A 17,688-nucleotide genomic window follows, 5' to 3' on the forward strand; every position below is an offset into this window, starting at 1 on the left:
AGTGGGTGAGGTTAACGGTTAATGGAAATGCAAGGGCAGTAAGTTCTTGTTTGTGACTTAAAACATCTTTCTCATCGTTCAGCTGGTAATTGAATAGATAGACAGGATAGAAAAGTGAGTGATGAGGATGACAAAAACCAAATGAAGAAGGATCTACTCATTCCAAAATAAACAGAAAGTAGGGGTCACATCAAAAGCAGGAAAGCATAAAAAAGACTTAAGTTGCTGTCACTTAATCTTATTAGGTAAAACTGCTCAAGAACAAGGCCCTTTGTTTTACAGAATATTTGAGTAATTATATCATATGTGATATTGATTTATTGCTATGAGGCATTTGACCTTAATCATCACAAGGAAATCTTGTTCATTTACGGTAATCAATTATATCAATTGCACCTTTAGTCTTGCTGTCATTTGCAGGCCAAAAATATGCTATCTCTAGATCTTTTTTCATGTATTGATGTTCCCTGTAGTAAATGAGAAGCATTCATTAGCAAGTAAGCTTAGAAGTGGTGTCAGTAACGTGCTGATATAGTGTGAAAGCTTGTCAAGCTGAGGACTTACTAGAGGCAAGTCAAGCACCGTCTCCTCGTCATCCTCACACTTCCTTCCCTCGCACGCACCACGAACACTTGGTAATAGATGCCGGAGCATATGCTTTCTCTCCCTCTCTCTCTCTTTCACTTCTTCCATTCCTCTTCCGCTGCAGATTTACTCAGATCTTCCCTCTCCCTCTCAACTCCTAGATCTCATCTGATGCCAAGGCTGAAGGAGTCTCGCTCCCATGAGTCATTGCTCAGTCCTAGCAGCGCTGTGGAAGCTCTGGACTTAAGTATGGAGGACGAGGTCATCATCAAGCCGGTTCACAGCAGCATCCTCGGGCAGGACTACTGCTTTGAGGTGGGGAGACACAAACACCTTCATAGTACATTCTTGGTTGCCTTTACCTGTGCAGAGCATGTTTACTCACTCTAACTTTGAAGTATCCATTCAGGTCAATACACAGACAGAATGAATGGGTGCCTGTTGGAAGGTTCACCACATCCCTTTGATTCAAGAAATTCTGTTATATTGCACATTGTTTTTTTAACAAGAGACATTTTTTTTACTGCAAGGTGAATATTCTGACATTTTAAGCATATTACATCCAAAGAAAAAGAGTTGATCTACTCTAGAAATTAATTTTATAATAGGTGTAGGAATAATTGAAAAGGAATTGAGCAGAACTTGTTTGAATGTATGTTTTTTTTTATTTATATTAACTAGTTATTTTAGCAAATCACTAGTTATATGGAAAGGTAGTACAAGTCATTGTGTTATAAGTAAATATAGCAACATTGGAGTAACCAAGCTTAAAAAGAGAAATTTTAACCGTAAAATGAAAATATTTTGTGTCGGTTTAATATCATGTCCTGAACAACTGTTCAAAATAATAGTTATTTCCATCTCTAAAAAGACAAATAATTGTCAGTGTTTAAAACAATACACCAATTCAAATAGGCAAAATAGAAGATTTTTCAAACATGAATGAGCACATTCAGTAATTACAGCAATTACCATTTATGGTATTCCATAATTACATCAAGGGTATTTATCAATACAATATCATTTTTTAACAACTTTTGGAACTTGAATAAATATATGTTGACAAAACTTTCAGAACAAGTTTCATAAAACTCCACTTCTTGTGTGCTAATAGATAACAGCCCGCTTTTTAACAAACCGGAAAGCTGATGATTGCACTGTTTGTTTCAGCTGCCAATGGTCTAGTTGTATTAAAAAAATAATAATAAATGGATTTAGTTCAGTTAATTTGTTGTAGAAAAAAACAGTGTAAGCTTTTGATCATGAGTAGTTTTTAGTCATTTGCAGCGCACTGCAAGAGACATTTTGTCCTATTAGTGTAAAAGTCATATTTGCGATATGTGCACAAATACACACATTTATAGCTGTGGTTTGAATCACAGTATTTTTGTTATACCTCAGAGAATTTTTTTTACAGTTTATTATCTGGGTATTTCCATTATTTGGTTCTTTAGATAAATTTTTCTGTTAAATTATCCAACTATCGATTTCTTATGACTATTCAAACCATTTAGCAGTTCCTCTGTGCCATGTGACATTCACACCCAGCCATTTCTTATCAAGTGTCTGATTTCTATTTCTAGGTAAAATTATATTTTATCATCTTCAGCCTAACTGATATATTTTTTTCTGGGAATGTTCTCAGTTGATTTGGACCCAGATGTTGAAAAATGACTCCACCTATATTAGTTTGTTGTATTTTTAGTCCAAATATGATTCACTTTTAATATTTCATTTAACGCGTGTTGTGTCTTCAGTATCAGGATGTCTAAAAGTAACCATCGGATTACAAGTTCTCAAAACCACTCATATACAATTTGTATGCAAGTACCTTATTCATTCATTTATTAGGATTATTTTTATGTATTTATTAATTTAATAACTTACTTGTCAATTTTGTGGGACGCTATTAACTACTCAAAATCCATCTTTTTCCAAATTTCAGAGTACTTCCAAACATCCATATAGTAGGAAAATACAGACTCACTTCAATTTAATAATTTATTTGTTTTAGGTCAATCATCTATTGAATCCAAAGTGTTTCTGATGTTTCAATTGATATTTTATTTTTGAATTTTAAACATAGATCTATCTTTACATTCAGCTTGTTGTTATTATGTAGTCAATTAAATCATGGGATAAATTAGCTAAGCTAAGAAATATATAATGCAACTTTGGGACACTTAATTGATACTGGGATTTGTCACTCTTAAATAAAATGTAAACATAAATAAGTTGACTAATATATTACCACTTACAGTAAATAGTGCCACTTATTCTGCGCAATTGTTACACATGGTTATTAATCATTAAAGCATTCGTTTTTTCTTATTTTCTCCATCTTTGCGGTAGGTCACCACATCCACGGGAAGCAAATGCTTTTCTTGTCGCTCATCAGCCGAAAGAGACAAATGGATGGAAAATCTGAGGAGAGCAGTGCAGCCAAACAAGGTAAGGATGAAAACTGGCAGCAGGTGAGACAAGACTGTGTGGAGTAAACAACTATGTCACTTTAGTCCAAAATGTCATCCATAGAAATTGTTAAAAGTTATCCATCATTCCAGTTTGATTCTAGATCAAATTTCATCTCATTGCACTGTGCATTTGCACAGAACACAGTTTTTTTTCTTTGTGTATAAATATACACAACTGTGTCAGAGGGATAGTCGCAAACAAAACAAGTACTTATCTCACAACATTATTGCTCACTCATTATTTTGCAAATTACTAACTAATTAGAACTTTTGAAAATGGATCCCAAGCAGCTTTCCTCTCCCCAGCTGCTCAGGCAGCTCTCCGTCTCTCCAAGCGGGCTCTGCATTTTTGATTATTAGAACATTTTTAGAGATTAGATACAGTGCAATAAGGTTAGGCACATATTCTAAAAAAAGTCAATCAAATCAAGGACTAAATATCTTGTGTGACAAAGTGACAGAGTAGCCAGACGTTAGCCAAAAGAAGCCAAAAGCAGCAACGGATCACTTTCAAAATTAACAAGTCAGATCAGAAATACATTCTTTTCTCTATTTTTCTTTCTTTTTCTCCTAATTCTTCCTATAGCCCAAAAACATGCAGTAGCTTCTTTGGAGACATTCAAATGCCTAAATGTGGTTGTGTGTCTCCATATGTGACCCTGTGATCAACTTCCGTCCGGTCCAGGGTATAACACAGCTCTCGCCCACTGGTATAGGCGCCAGCCCCTCCGTGACCGTGTAGGATAAGCGGTTTAGATGATGAATGAAAAATAAAATGAATGAAAAACAAAAAATACACAAGTGTATGGCATTCATTGTCAGACCCTAGAATATTTGAGACTCTCCTTTCTAGATGCTACACCTATGTCACAGGGCAGTTGGACTAATTTAAATAGATTGAAATAAATACTCTGGTAAAGTGGTTAGTTTGAAAAAATCCAGAATAAAAACGCAATAATGTTTGAATGAAACTTCATTAACTCCCTTATAGTTCAATTAAATGCCAGAGCTGTCTGTTTCATTGTGGGTTAACTGGATGACTCAGCACATGAATCATGGATGTTAGGGTATTGTCGCGGTGAAGTGGCTATTAATGTCTACGTCTGAAGAACTTGCTTTTGTTGAGTTTGGGCAGAAGTACTTTAAATCACTTAAAATGTTCGTAGCAAAATAAGATATTGAGTAATTATCATTTCCAACTAAATTGGACATCTCACGCTTTAGTCACAGGGCCTTTTTTATGATAGCATCTCCTGTAGATACCCTTTGATAGCAACAGAATCATGGATGTGCTGAGATCACATAAGAAGTACAAAAGTAAAAAAAAAGGGAGAGATGAACTAAAGTTCATTATAGAAAAGCAGTGTTTTTGTCAATGCACCAGCTTTGGTTTGCCCCCATTAAGTGGAGCTACCCATATTCGAGACACACTGGGGTTTGGCTGAGATAATGAGCCTCTGCTATTTCTTTCTAAAAATGTCATTATTAGCTCTTCATGTCCTTGCTTCATTTAAGAGGTAGATTTCAAGGCAATCTGAATAATGAGCCAAATATATGCCCTGCTCTTGGCAGAATCAATTGATGGGTGAGCAGTCTGTGAATTAATGAAGGAGCAAGATTTTTATACCAATTTAAAGACTTATAACAGAAGGGAGAGGATGTAGATTGGACACTATGAAATAATGTGTTTATTTTTACATTTAGTTGATTTTCATAACATTGCACTGTTGGGTTATTAAGCCATTTTGAAGTTGGATATGTGCTTTTCCTCTAGTTGTGTGTGTATGTGTAGTTGTTTGTGATTGGTGTTAAAAGACGTAACTAAACCATTCCCTATCATCTTGTCTGCAGGACAACAGTCGCCGGGTTGAAAACATGTTGAAGCTGTGGATCATTGAAGCTAAGGACTTGCCTGCCAAAAAGAAATACTTCTGTGAGCTCTGCCTCGATGACTCACTCTATGCCCGCACCACCTGTAAACTCAAGACTGACAACGTCTTTTGGGGAGAGCACTTCGAGTTCAATAACCTGCCAGCTGTCAAAAGCATCACAGCCCACCTCTACAAAGATACAGACAAGAAGAAGAAGAAAGATAAAAACAATTACATTGGTCTTGTCAATATCCCAGTGGCAGCAGTTACCGGACGGCAGTTTGTTGAGAAATGGTATCAAGTGAGCATGCCCAACCCCCCTAAAGGAAAAACATCCGGACCTATGATCAGAATCAAGGCACGCTACCAGAGTATGAACATCCTTCCCATGGAGATGTACAAAGAGTTTGCTGAATACACCACCAATAACTACATGCTGCTGTGCTCTGTGCTGGAGCCTGGGATTAGCGTCAAGAACAAGGAAGAGATGGCATGCGCACTGGTGCACATTCTGCAGAGCACCGGCAAAGCAAAGGTGAGCATCAATAACAGGGTTGATTTTAGTTTGCCTCACATGTATGCTCTCTGCGTAGAAATACAGTATCGGGGAGCAAACCAGGAAATTAGACCATTATCTCTCCATGGGGTATTAATCATACATTAGAAAATACAGAAAAGGTTCACATTTCCTCCACTGTCTGCTTGTCTTATGAACTATTGACCCCACAGCTGTAATACCATGCAGACAAGTACCCAACAGACAGGTGATTTCCTCATGTTGCACCAACCTGTAATACATTTTTAACTCAAGCTAATCCCTCATATGTATCCCCTGCAGTGGTTCACAGCATTCCATTGCAGAACCAGAGCATTATTTATCCACTGCTGTACACAGCAATGTAAGTATTGAAAGATTAGTCTACCACAGGCCAGGGCTAAGTATCCCATGACAGCAGGCCATTGGACTTGGATAATATTTCAATCCAAAATGGCCTTATTTGATTTCAGTGTGATGCCACAACAGTTGTAACCACAGTTCCAAACTGTTTTTCCCATTCATGTTAGAAAAAGTGATTGACGAATAAATTCTTCACCCTTAGGTTTCCAAGAGTCTCTAAGTCATAAAATTAGCTAAAAATATCAAGCAACTATACCAATAGCATATCAAATTAAGTTTAGGTCAATATTCCTTGATTTACAATAAGTCGTATTAAAGGTGGGGATAATGACTACATTAATTTGCTAAAACTTTAGTGATAATCTATATTAAATATTCCACTAGTATATGAAAGTGGCTACATTTAATAAGTAGGACAGAAGTCCCAGCATTAAATACTTCTAAATCATAAAGAGCAAAAATCATCAAGCTTCTTCAGGATGCAAAATATTTTCTCCAGCAGTACAATTTAGGACAGAAATAGACATCTTGTTGTCCTAATTTCTTCAGGCTGCTTTCATCACTTCTGCATCTTTGTCTTCTCTGCCTCATCAGTTACAGGCCACTACTTAGGCCTCATTTCAGTTGTCATGACTGTATCTCATCAGAGAAGCTTTGGAACTTTCCTTGAATTTACCAAAGCTCAGCAGAACGATGGAAAATTAGCGCATAAGAAGTGATGTCCTTCTGCTCTGTAATGCTAGGTCGTTTGTTTGGGCCGGGAACGATGGCTAATGATTGAGTGGAGATAGCTCCTCCAGAAATGCTCAGATACTTGATTAATATAATTTGATCCCCACCTTCCATGCAAATTATAAAGAACTTTTACGTCTTCCTCACAGTCGCGATTAGACACTTCTTATAAAACAAGGCTGGCACTGAGATGCTATTTATAGGCATCTTGTCATTAGAGATACTCAAAAATAGTTTCTATCATTATGAAATGAGGGGCTGTAGTTGTGTTAGTTTTACTTTTTTTAAGGCATTTTAATTCAGCGAAAAATGTGGTAATTAAATTGGAATTTGCGAAGAGCTGATAGCTTTTTTGAGCCGATGGCATCAACAAGAGCTGGACAGTGTATTAGTATGTATCAAATATGAGCAATCTTTTTTGGCGGGGCCTAATCAAAGAAAATGAAATGGACAAACAGAAAATGAATAATCTCACCAAGAAAAGGCCTAAATAGTATTTCAAAAAATCACCTGAGATATTCACAAATAAAGGTTGAAATTGTCTTTTTTTGTTGTTGTTATTTTTGTTGTTGTATCCTAGACCAACCAACAACCACCATTTGTCTTACGTGTATAATCCAAAAAAATAATGTCAAAAATCATTTACATACATACTCATTACATAACATTTGATTGGAGTTGTGTATTTAACATTACTTTTTCTACTAGTGCTGAACCAGGGTGATTCCACTGAGTATAAATTGTGCTTAAGCAAAGATAAACTGTAGGGAATAATTTTGGCAATTTTGGTTTTAATCGCTGTCTTGCAAACATTTAATAAGGCCTCTGATAATGTATTCTGTTTCCTGCTACCTCTGCAGCCTACTAACTATAAATTCTCAAGTGGAATCCATGACTCAGTTTCTGTACTTCAGAGATGATGACACAGATGTATTATTACATAAGATAGACTATGTTACATCCTCCGTGACACCCAGCTAGGGTGAACAGGAGGGGAAAGCTTCTTTACAGAGACGCAACCGCAGTCATGTCTGTGGCACTGCTGAGGGACGGGGCGAGTTCTGTTGACGTAGATCATTTTTAATCAGCTGAGTGCAGGTGGTCGACTACCTCAAATCGCAGCTGGCCATCGTGGAGAGATGCAGATTGCCAGCCGTAAGGATCATTAGTATGCAACTCTTCTATTCCTTTTTGTGTCACTTTATCACCCATCATTTAATAATTACATGACGCTACTCTGTTGCACTCTCGCTCCTTCCCCTTTGTTCTCTCTCCACTTCCCCCGTTTTCTTTTCCTTCATCTTTCTTGTATGCTTCATTGCCTCTTGGGGTCAGAGCTCTCCAGGGAGATCTAATTTCTGACAGTGTATTGATGTGCGGATGCATTGGTGAGCTCAGCAGCCACGCCCTGCATCACTGCACGGATAGTAATTTTACACACATTGGCATTACAAGGCATTAACATGTAATCGCAACTCATGCATTTGATTATATGCTTGATTAAATAGGTCTCCTGTTTTATGAAGATGTGTGTGATGTGTGGCTCACTTGGATAAGATGACTGCTGCTGAGTCGGAGTAAAAGCAATGACAAAAATCAAATCCCAACAATTTATACAATTTAATTTTTGCAAAGTAGCCACAACACCAGGGTGTGTTTTTTTGTTTTGTTTTCTCTCCTGTGGGAAATGTCATGTCTGCACACCCGACAGCACTATTTGCAGCCCCAGAGCAGCAATAACAAGCCTGCTGCTGTGTTGGAATTGACTGAGGAAGTTCACCATTCTTTCATCTGAAAATATCCACCCCTGGCATGAATCCTCACTGTTATTGATCTAGTCTTCTTGACACCCCAACCCCCGGGAAGATTTTGTTCTAATTTTAGTGCTTGTTCTCTGCCATGCTGACTGTGTTGGAAGTGACTGCAAGGAGGATTTATCCCAATGATAACTAGCCAAGGGGAAGTGGTTTTCTGGTCATTATGCCATCATCGTTTTGTGTTTTTGCTCCACAAGATAAACTGATAGAGCTCCTTAAGAGGTCGAAATATGAGTCATTCTTCCCTCCATCCTCTGCAGTTTGAACTCTTCTCAACCCATATCATAAGTCGTCTCTGTTTTAGCCTGAGCACCAGCGTTTTAGTAATTGATTCAGTGTTGTCATCAGTGGACAGTGATGCTCATCCCCACAGCTGTTGGATGCGGATGCAGTTAGTCGTACGTACATAATATGCTGTGACAAATGATTTATTAACATGACATGAGGGGATCTGGTAGTTTGATATTCCTTGGGGCCTGTGTTGAATTATTTAACTTCAACAACATTTAACAAATCGTGTTCCTCAAAATGCAAATCAAGGGACAATTCAAATAGCAAATTAGCTCCAAATAATATGAAGATAAGAAGAACCTATCTAGATATCAGTAAAAAAATAGCTTATTTCTTATCTCATTAAAAGTCGCATATTCTACTGATCCCAAAAAAGACAGAAATTAAGGAAAAAAGAAAGATTCAAGGTACATATCCAAAAATTCCCTCACCAATCCATGCTGCTGGTTCTCTGGTAAACCTTGGAATGTCTTGATGCCTTTTGTCAGATAATGAAATATGGTATTATTAATTAAAGAAGACAAATGTTGGCATAAGAAATTTAATGATTTTAATCATTCATTCATTTATTCATTTCGCCTAAAGGCACTAAAAATGGTAGATATTGGCCTTTTGGATATTAGTATGGTTTTCAAGTTACTCAAAGTGAAATCCAAACTACCAAAGAAGACCATTAAAAGAAGAATATGGTGGTATTTTGTTGCCGTTAACATTTATTCAGCCTCTGATTAAATTGCATGAGACAATCGATCAGTTTGCCTTTTACATAAAATTTTATTCGTTTTCTCCCTAATATTTTATTTTGAAAATGTGTACAAATGAGGCAGAACCTCATGTTCACAGACTTTGAGAATAAAAACATTTTTGTTTAATTTTGACTCTCCCCGGTGGCCTAGTGTGGTGAGCACCAGTGATGAAGGCAGGATGAAAATAGTCAAAGAATAGACTAAAGAGAATAAAGCTGAAGACGAGGAGGAGAAGGATAAAGGGAATGGGAAAGCATTTAGAGAAATCAATTTCTACTGACAGGTGAGCCAAACAGCGCCAAGCTACAGAGGAAAAATATTTCCGCAATCATTCTGAGCACATGAATCTAGAAATCTCTTGACGATTTTGTTGGTACTAAGATAACTTTTCTTCCAGCTCAATTCTATCCTGAGTTGCTTTTAAAAGATATAACACAAACAAAGCCAGGGGTGTATAAAATGAAAAGCTGCACAAATAAAACTAATTACATTGGCAAGGGCAATAGGTTATTTTCTTTCTTGGTATTACACAGAGCCCTCATTCCCAAGACAGGTTTATCTAAGCTACCTCATCCGTTAACATTTCCGACCAGTTGCTTTTGATCATCCTGTTTCTCTTTTGCTTGGGCAGTTCCATCTCTGCATTTAGATGGGCTGTTCAGTTTCTATACTCCATCCAGGATAAAGTCACCAACAACTGAATAAACGAAAACATTTGTGCATTCATTCATACATGCATGCATACATTCATATACACGCATCAGTCATGACAACTGATAGTCATGCAATTGTTCATCTATCTTAATCTTTTACTGACAGCTTAATCTACCAGACTCCCATGGTAGAAACCTATTCCAGCTGCAGGGCAAAAACGATGACAGCATTATAGAAATGTCTCAAAACTTGTTAGATGACCATGAAATGTCCTGGTCAAGGTGAATTGTTTAAAATTGGCACATTTGCAGTGATAAGTGTACACCTATAAACAAACCAAAGACTTGGCAACATAAGTGCCAAAAGACTTTCCAGGATAATACTTATTTCTTATCTCGTCTCTCACCTTGATAACTCCCTGTAAAGGCAGTGTAAAGGCAGATTTGTTTAAGATTTGTTTGACATATTCAGAATAGATTTTTTTCAAGTTGTTGAACAGAAAAAAATACTAGTTTAAGTGACATAAATTGACAAATCTGTGTTCTGCTTTTGGATAATGTGAATCCAAGGCAAATTATCCCGATGAGTACAAGTTAAGCCTAAGTAATTGCCATCAACATCAGCAGAAAAAAAAAAATGTATTGCTACATGACAGAGTTCAGCCCTTTTGCAAAAGTGCATTCTAAAATGAGGGAAGACACTTCTAACTTTTAAGCATGAAATTGATTGGACTAATGTTTAAAAGCATGAAAACTCCCATTAAAAACAGTTCAAAATTCAGATTTCACGTGTGTTGAAAGCCTGATGTTGATTTCAGAGAAACCATATCAGAAACATGTTCTACCTATCTTCTATTTTAAATCGCATTTTCAGACAGTGGAAATATCGTCAGCTCCGGATGAAATGTTCAAGTAACCATTAATAAACAAATGCTTATTACAGGATGTTGCAAACTGATTACATATTAGAGAAACACACACAGACACAAAATGAGGACGTGAACAGATTATCAACAAACAAGAAGTTGAGAAGCTGACGACACTTAATGTAAGATCCCCTCCAATCAACCTTCATCACAGTCTCATGCACTCACAGTTGAATCAGCAGAGCTTCATTCTCTCCCTTTTTCGTTTTGAATGACACGCCTCTGTGCCAACGGGACAAACTGCCTCAATTTCCACTCGGCCCAACAGTCTTTTCTGTCAACCCAATGTGACCCTCATAGGACGAGCTGCAGGCTGTAACACTGTAATACTAGCCACCAGTCTCCAGGGAGAGGGAGCAGAGTAGGAAAAAAGATGGAAAGATAAGGAGACGAAGGATGGAGTGGCTGGAGTAGTTCCTGTTTTTATCCCCATGATCAACAGTCAGTTAGTCAGTTTGAAGGATATTTACCAAAATTTTCACCAATGACATTTTCAATAACTGGGAACACGACCCTTCACTCAGTGTCCCCGCCATGATGAGTGGCAGGTAATTATCTCTTATTAAAATTAAAATTTAAAAAGTGAAAAAAAAATTATCTCAGATTTATCAATCTTGATCTTGCCTCATAAGACTGGATAAGGTTTTTTATTGTTTTTGTTTGTTTTTAAACTGTTTTGTAAAGACAATATAAAAGTGTGATTACATGTGAAAATAGTTTTAATTTACTTCTTCTTAGTTTCAAATAGTAAAATCAAAAATTGACTTTTTCATGTAGTCATATTTTTCTTTCATGCATGTTTCTCATTATATTCCCTTGCTATAAAACTATTGAGACATTTAACTATAAATTATATTTCAGCTGACCGTCCCATGTTGTCTTCTGGTCAGTTTTTTCTCCCATATTTTACCATAGAAATTCAGCCTTGAAAGCCAGGTCAGCAGGTGACACTGTCAATTTTGTCTTTGTTTTCACTGCTAGATTCAGGGTTCAATACAGTAATAGCCTTGTTTTGCAAATTTTGTGACATATCTATGCACAAATGAACATGTTTTTTTTTTTTATTTTACGGAAAAGAAAATATAGACTAAGTATGCTAGCTCTATATGCAGTCTAGATGCAAAAATAGCCATTACCTTTAAACAAAACGTCTCTTACAGACACCATTAACATGTCTGATAAAGCTTTGTTTCCTGTCTTCTCTTCATTGCCACTGTCTCCAGACCATACAACATTACCAATCTCTTGGACAACTATCCTTTCCCTCTGGCTGATATTCTTTTACCACATAATACTCTGGACTTTTCTTTACCCATTCCAACCTGTTTGAACCTATTTCTTTCCCTCTTTTCCACGAGCTCCACTGCTCTGGACCGGTGACCCTAAGTGCTGAATATCCTCCAACTTATTTATCTCCACTCTGTGTAGTCTCACTGGGGTCCCTCTCATTCACACACATACAGTCTGTCTTGCTGCAACTCACCTTCATTCCTCATTTTTCCAGAGCATACCACTGCCGCTCTTGACTGTCCTCTGCCTGTTCCCTGCTCTCACTACAGATCACAATGTCATCTGCAATCATCAAGGTCCATGGAGATTCCTGTCTAACCTAATCTGTCAGCTTGTCCATCACCACTGCAATCAAGAAGGGGCTCAAAGCTGCCCCCTGATGCAGTCCCATCACTTCCTAGATCCTCTCTGTCACACCTACATCACACCTAACCACTGTCTTACATCTCACATACATGTCCTGCACCAGTCTAACATACTTCTCTGCCACTCCAGACTTCCTCATAAAAAAAAACGTTAATCTCTCTGCACCCTGTCGTATGCTTTTTCTAAGTCCAAAAAGGCAACTCCCTCTGACCTTCTCTGTACTTCTCTACAAGCATTCTTAAAACAAATACGTCATCTGTAGTACTCTTTCTAAGCATGAAACTATACAGTTGCTAACAAATGCTGACTTCTGCTCTCAGTCAGGTTTCCACTACTCTTCCCCATTCCTTCATTGTATGGCTCATCAACTTTATCCTTCCACAGTTACCGCACTTGAGATGAGATGAGATGAAATGAGATGTTCTTTAATGATCCCATGCCGGGGAATTTTTTTAGCAGCAGCAGCAAGACATACAAGGACAAGAAAATGACAGGCTAAAAATACACATAAAAATAAATTAAATAAACTCTGAAATTGTAAAAAGTATGAAGTATCATCTGAAAAATCTGCACACCTCCCTTACTCTTACAAACGGGCACAATCACATTACTTCTCCATTCTCCCAGACACTTCCATGCCTCCACATGTGTATCATCAGGACTCTACCTACATGCTCCTACCCCTGCTCTTGTAAGCTACCCTATGTTCCTGTCTTTTCTGGAAAAAAAATATTTACTATAGCCCTTTCCATCCTTTTTGCAAAGCCCACCACCTTCTGTCAGAGGGGGCAGGTTTGGTACCCAGGATCGGAATACCAAACCTGCCCCCTCTACTGCCTGCACCAATATGTCAATTGAAGTCTGCACCAACCACCACTCTCACATCTGGGGATTCTCGGCATCATTTCATCAAACTCACTGCAGAAAGTCTACTTCTCCTCAAACTCCTGTGGGTTATTACCACTAACAACATTGAGCATCACACCTAAAATTCCCAGTTTTAGACTCATAAGTATATCTGACACTATTTTCTCCTCTAGAACATTCCTATCAAGCCTCTCCTTCAAAATAACTCCTAGTCCATCTCTCTTCCAGTCAATACCATGATAGTACAGCTTAAAACCTGCACCTAAGCTTTGCTACCTTTTCACCTAGTCTCATGAACATACAGCATATCCACCTTCCGTCTGTGAATCATGTCAACCTACTCTTGAGCTTTTCCTGTCATCATCGCAATATTCAAAGTCCCCACTCTCAGTCCCAGATTTTGCCTTTACTCTTCTCTCTGCTTCCAAACACGTCTTCCTTATCTCCTTGTTCAACCCACATTTGCCCAATTTCCACTGCTATCCTGTAGGTGATCGTTACCAATGGCGGCTGTATTAACGTTATTAAGATTCACAGGTTTGATTGGCATATTTTGTTTAGGCACAGGTTTTATGGTGGATGCTTTCCTTACACAACACTCAGCATTTATCCGGGCATGGGACTGGGTCAGAGAGACACTGGATGTGGTCCCCTTAGGCTACATTTCATAATAAGAGCAAACATGTGAAGTTGACCGTCGGAGGGTATTTATCTTACCATAGTTAGATAGGAAAAAATAAAAATATTCTAAGCCCATTTTGTTATAATGTATTGGCTTAGCTTCAGCAAGAAAACTATCATTTCTCCATACTTTTAATGAATAAATTATTCATGTGTGCTTGTGGGGCTACCAATTATAGTACATAGGACTTACCATGATTTAGTGGCTAAATCATGGCAACTCCTACCCAAACATCTACTCAGCTGTGTCTTATACGCGCAAGGCATAGCACATCTAGAATTGACATCACACAAAGCCAAGCCCTATTTGCATCTGTGTTCATGCGGATGACATGCTGGGAATGAGTCTCCAGATCATGCCGCAGATTCTTCTTCCTAGACACTAGTCACAGCCCATGTTTATCTATATCAATTCCAAAACCAGAGGTGTCTGCTGACTGTGCAGTGGAATATTGCTGGATTGAGATGTAAGCACTGTACAAACACAGGCTGAGCTTAGCGGTGATGAGTTTTTTGTGCAAAGCAGTGCAATAGACAAGACATTATGAGTTTTTTCTGGCAAATACACTACACTCATCTGCAGGGAGCTTTGTGTTTTTTCCTCACCAAACTATTTATTACTTCTGATCTGCCATCAACCCTGACTCCATTTTGATATCACCCTCCTATCTGAGTGCCCCATGTATTGCAGCTGTAGGATTTTTTTGAGAAATGGCTTAGCTGATGAGATGTGGCACCTACACAAAGAATGTTCTACTTCACCTCATTAGCAATGAGGCAGGGGTTGGGGTGGAGGGGCTAGACTGATGGAGTTATTGAGAAGTCTAATGGATGACATGATGGGGAAGGAAGAATCTCCAGTCTCCTTTTAGGACATAATTTCTTAGATTAAAAAAAAGGAAAAAACATATATAATTGGTACTATGCTGTGGTTTAGCCCAATACTTCAAACCACATATATACTGTTTCACAGCTGACTGCTCTCCAAAGCAGGTTTTCCACATCCTTAAAAGCAGCATACTTTCAATTATTCCTTTCCCATCAATTTTTTTTTTATGTTTGTCATTTTGCACTTCAGTAATTGCAGTAGTAACGTTCAGAGACTGAAATTCAAAATGTGGATGGTAAACATACTAAAACAAAAAACAGCCCAATACTAACAACTATGTAAACACTATGAGCTCCAGTGTTTACATAGTTGTAGAGCTTCAGGGACAGTCATTATAACTGTAGACTCATATCAGATACGATACAAATTGCAAATAAATCCTACAATCCTCATTCATGTGGGTATAAATTTGATGAAGATATATATTATTACAGAGGGGATGCTTGCAACTGGAAATCAAATCAAAATCTATCCAAATAAATAGTAGTCAAATTAAAATTTTGACTTAAAACATCCAGCGCACAATAAAATGAACAACCAGTTATCTATTGAGCAACATAACATGTTTTTTCAGTCCTGATTGATTGTGAGACAAGTGGTTGAGATTATCTCTGGTTTTGGCACTTAAGACATTTGTGACAGTTTACAAAACATATTTTCATGTCTGCTGCATAACACAGTAGTGGATGGCAACTTTAGGTTTCAAAGATTCCTAGTTGCAGCCTTTACTTTTCCCACACAGCAATAGTCATATTCTGACCCCTCAAAAGTCACTACGCCATTGTGTGTTTTACAAACAGCTCCACACATCCAAAATCAATGCTTCTGATAATCATAGAGCCGCTGATCGAGTGCAGTGAGAATGGGTGAATGAGTCGAATCAACAAACATAATTCTGTTATTATTGGTCACTTCAGTGTCTCCCCCTCAATTTTCCTCTTTGTGTCTCTTCTCCTCCATTCCATCCTACCATCCTCTCTAATCAGGCTTGGATTGGCCTCGCTTCACTGACCACATAAGGCGTGCTGCACAGAAAGGACAGGGAGGATTGAGGCAGAGAATCACAGAGGGGTGGGGGTTAAAGGAAAGTTCATAATTGGGATGGCATTTTCATCCAATAAAAGAAAAAAATTAAGACCCCTGCTTTAATGGCGGAATGTTTTTTTATGCACCACAAAAGGTCAGGGTTCCTTGGGCGTTGAAGCCTTGAAGTGTTGTATCCTTTTTGTTCAATTTTACATGACTTTCTTATAATAACCTTGAGCTTCTCCTTTATCAGTTAGTCATGAAGTAATTAAAATTGATCAGAATTCCTGTTTTTGACTTTACTTGAAAGCGTTTTCATAGATTAGACATGTAGCTAATACAAGGGTCAGGTCATGACAACACTGAGCATTTACAAAACTAGTATTCATTTTCTTGATAACCAGTTTTGAGGAGAGAGCAATATTTAAGTCAAAAATAGTTTGATCACCATTAGAGAAAAATAATAAAATCTTTATACCTTATACTTCAGTACATAAAGAACCCAATCAACAAAGTATCTCAAGTCTACACACAGTGGAAAATTATTTAATGGTGGAAGTTAAATTTGCATCATAATCATTTATAACTTTTAAAGTTTAAGTCAACTTTATTGTTAATAAACCAAATTTGCCTAATTTGCCAAATTTGTCTAATTAGCCTCACAACCACAAGTGAGTAACACGTAAAGCTCCATTTTTTTTTTTTTTCCAATTAAATTTCCAATTGATAAACACACTTGTAAAACTTGAGTTCAGATCATCTTCTCGGTAAGTTTGTGTGCATGTATGTGTGTGTGTGGGGGGGAGTTCGATACTTGTGTGGAATGTGCAAATGCGTTAACCAAAAAGGCTTCTTTTCGCTGCACATCAATGGATGATTGGCTCCCTGTAGTGTACCTTTGATTAGCTGGATAACAGGCTTGTGCAGCAGCTATAGAAACTGTCTGAGAGGCTGTGTCACTTTCTTTCCGCCTCCCACTCTGTTCTATAAAGACCACCACTCTGTCTCTTCTTTTCTATTCCTTTCTGCACATCTGTCACTTGCCTCTCCTCTTCCTCATTGCTACGCTGCATTCCCTAGTTTAACAAGATGCCGGGGGACTTGCATGAGAGTACACCCAGACATTTGTTGAAGGGATCTTAACAGGGGGAATGATTCATCCCTAGATGGCTCCATTTCTATCTCTCTTTTCATACTTTGAAATGTTGGGAGCTTTAATGTATCTCTTCACCTGTTATTTTTCTCAAGCTAATCACTTTCATATTGTCCCCATGATGATCACTTTTGAAAGACTTCTCTTACCAAAAACAAATAAATACCAGTACGTGAACTTGGTATCGCATGACAATCAAATAGATTTTAAATGGGATATGTGAGACAACTATATTTTAGGCAGAAGTATTTGCTGTTGAGTAACTTTGCACTTGACATAAACTTTATTTCCCTTGGCGGTCTATGGTTTTTCATTTTGCAGTAAAACAGGTGTGAAGATCATCTTTTTATACTTCTAAGCAAAAGGAGACATTTTTTGGGTATTTTGGGGGGGCATCTGAATATAACTCAGACCATCTGAGCT

The 17,688-nt window shown here is 37.7% G+C and overlaps 1 protein-coding gene across 9 annotated transcripts in view; it reads left to right on the top strand.

Moving 5' to 3' along the window:
- The window catches only part of LOC147231104 (disabled homolog 2-interacting protein-like), a 156,430-nt gene that overhangs the window by 113,683 nt on the left and 25,059 nt on the right, over window positions 1–17,688 (top strand). For all 9 annotated transcript variants that reach the window (XM_086152231.1, XM_086152229.1, XM_086152234.1 and 6 more), the window contains 3 exons: window positions 747–900; window positions 2,938–3,036; window positions 4,911–5,465. In XM_086152231.1, the coding sequence (XP_086008357.1) occupies window positions 747–900; window positions 2,938–3,036; window positions 4,911–5,465 (808 nt within the window). The remainder of the gene's footprint in view (window positions 1–746; window positions 901–2,937; window positions 3,037–4,910; window positions 5,466–17,688) is intronic.

The sequence above is a fragment of the Fistularia commersonii genome, chromosome 9 (assembly GCF_037954325.1).
Source record: "Fistularia commersonii isolate RoL2024-O1a breed Wild chromosome 9, RoL_Fcom_v1.0, whole genome shotgun sequence".
Lineage (NCBI taxonomy): Eukaryota > Metazoa > Chordata > Actinopteri > Syngnathiformes > Fistulariidae > Fistularia > Fistularia commersonii.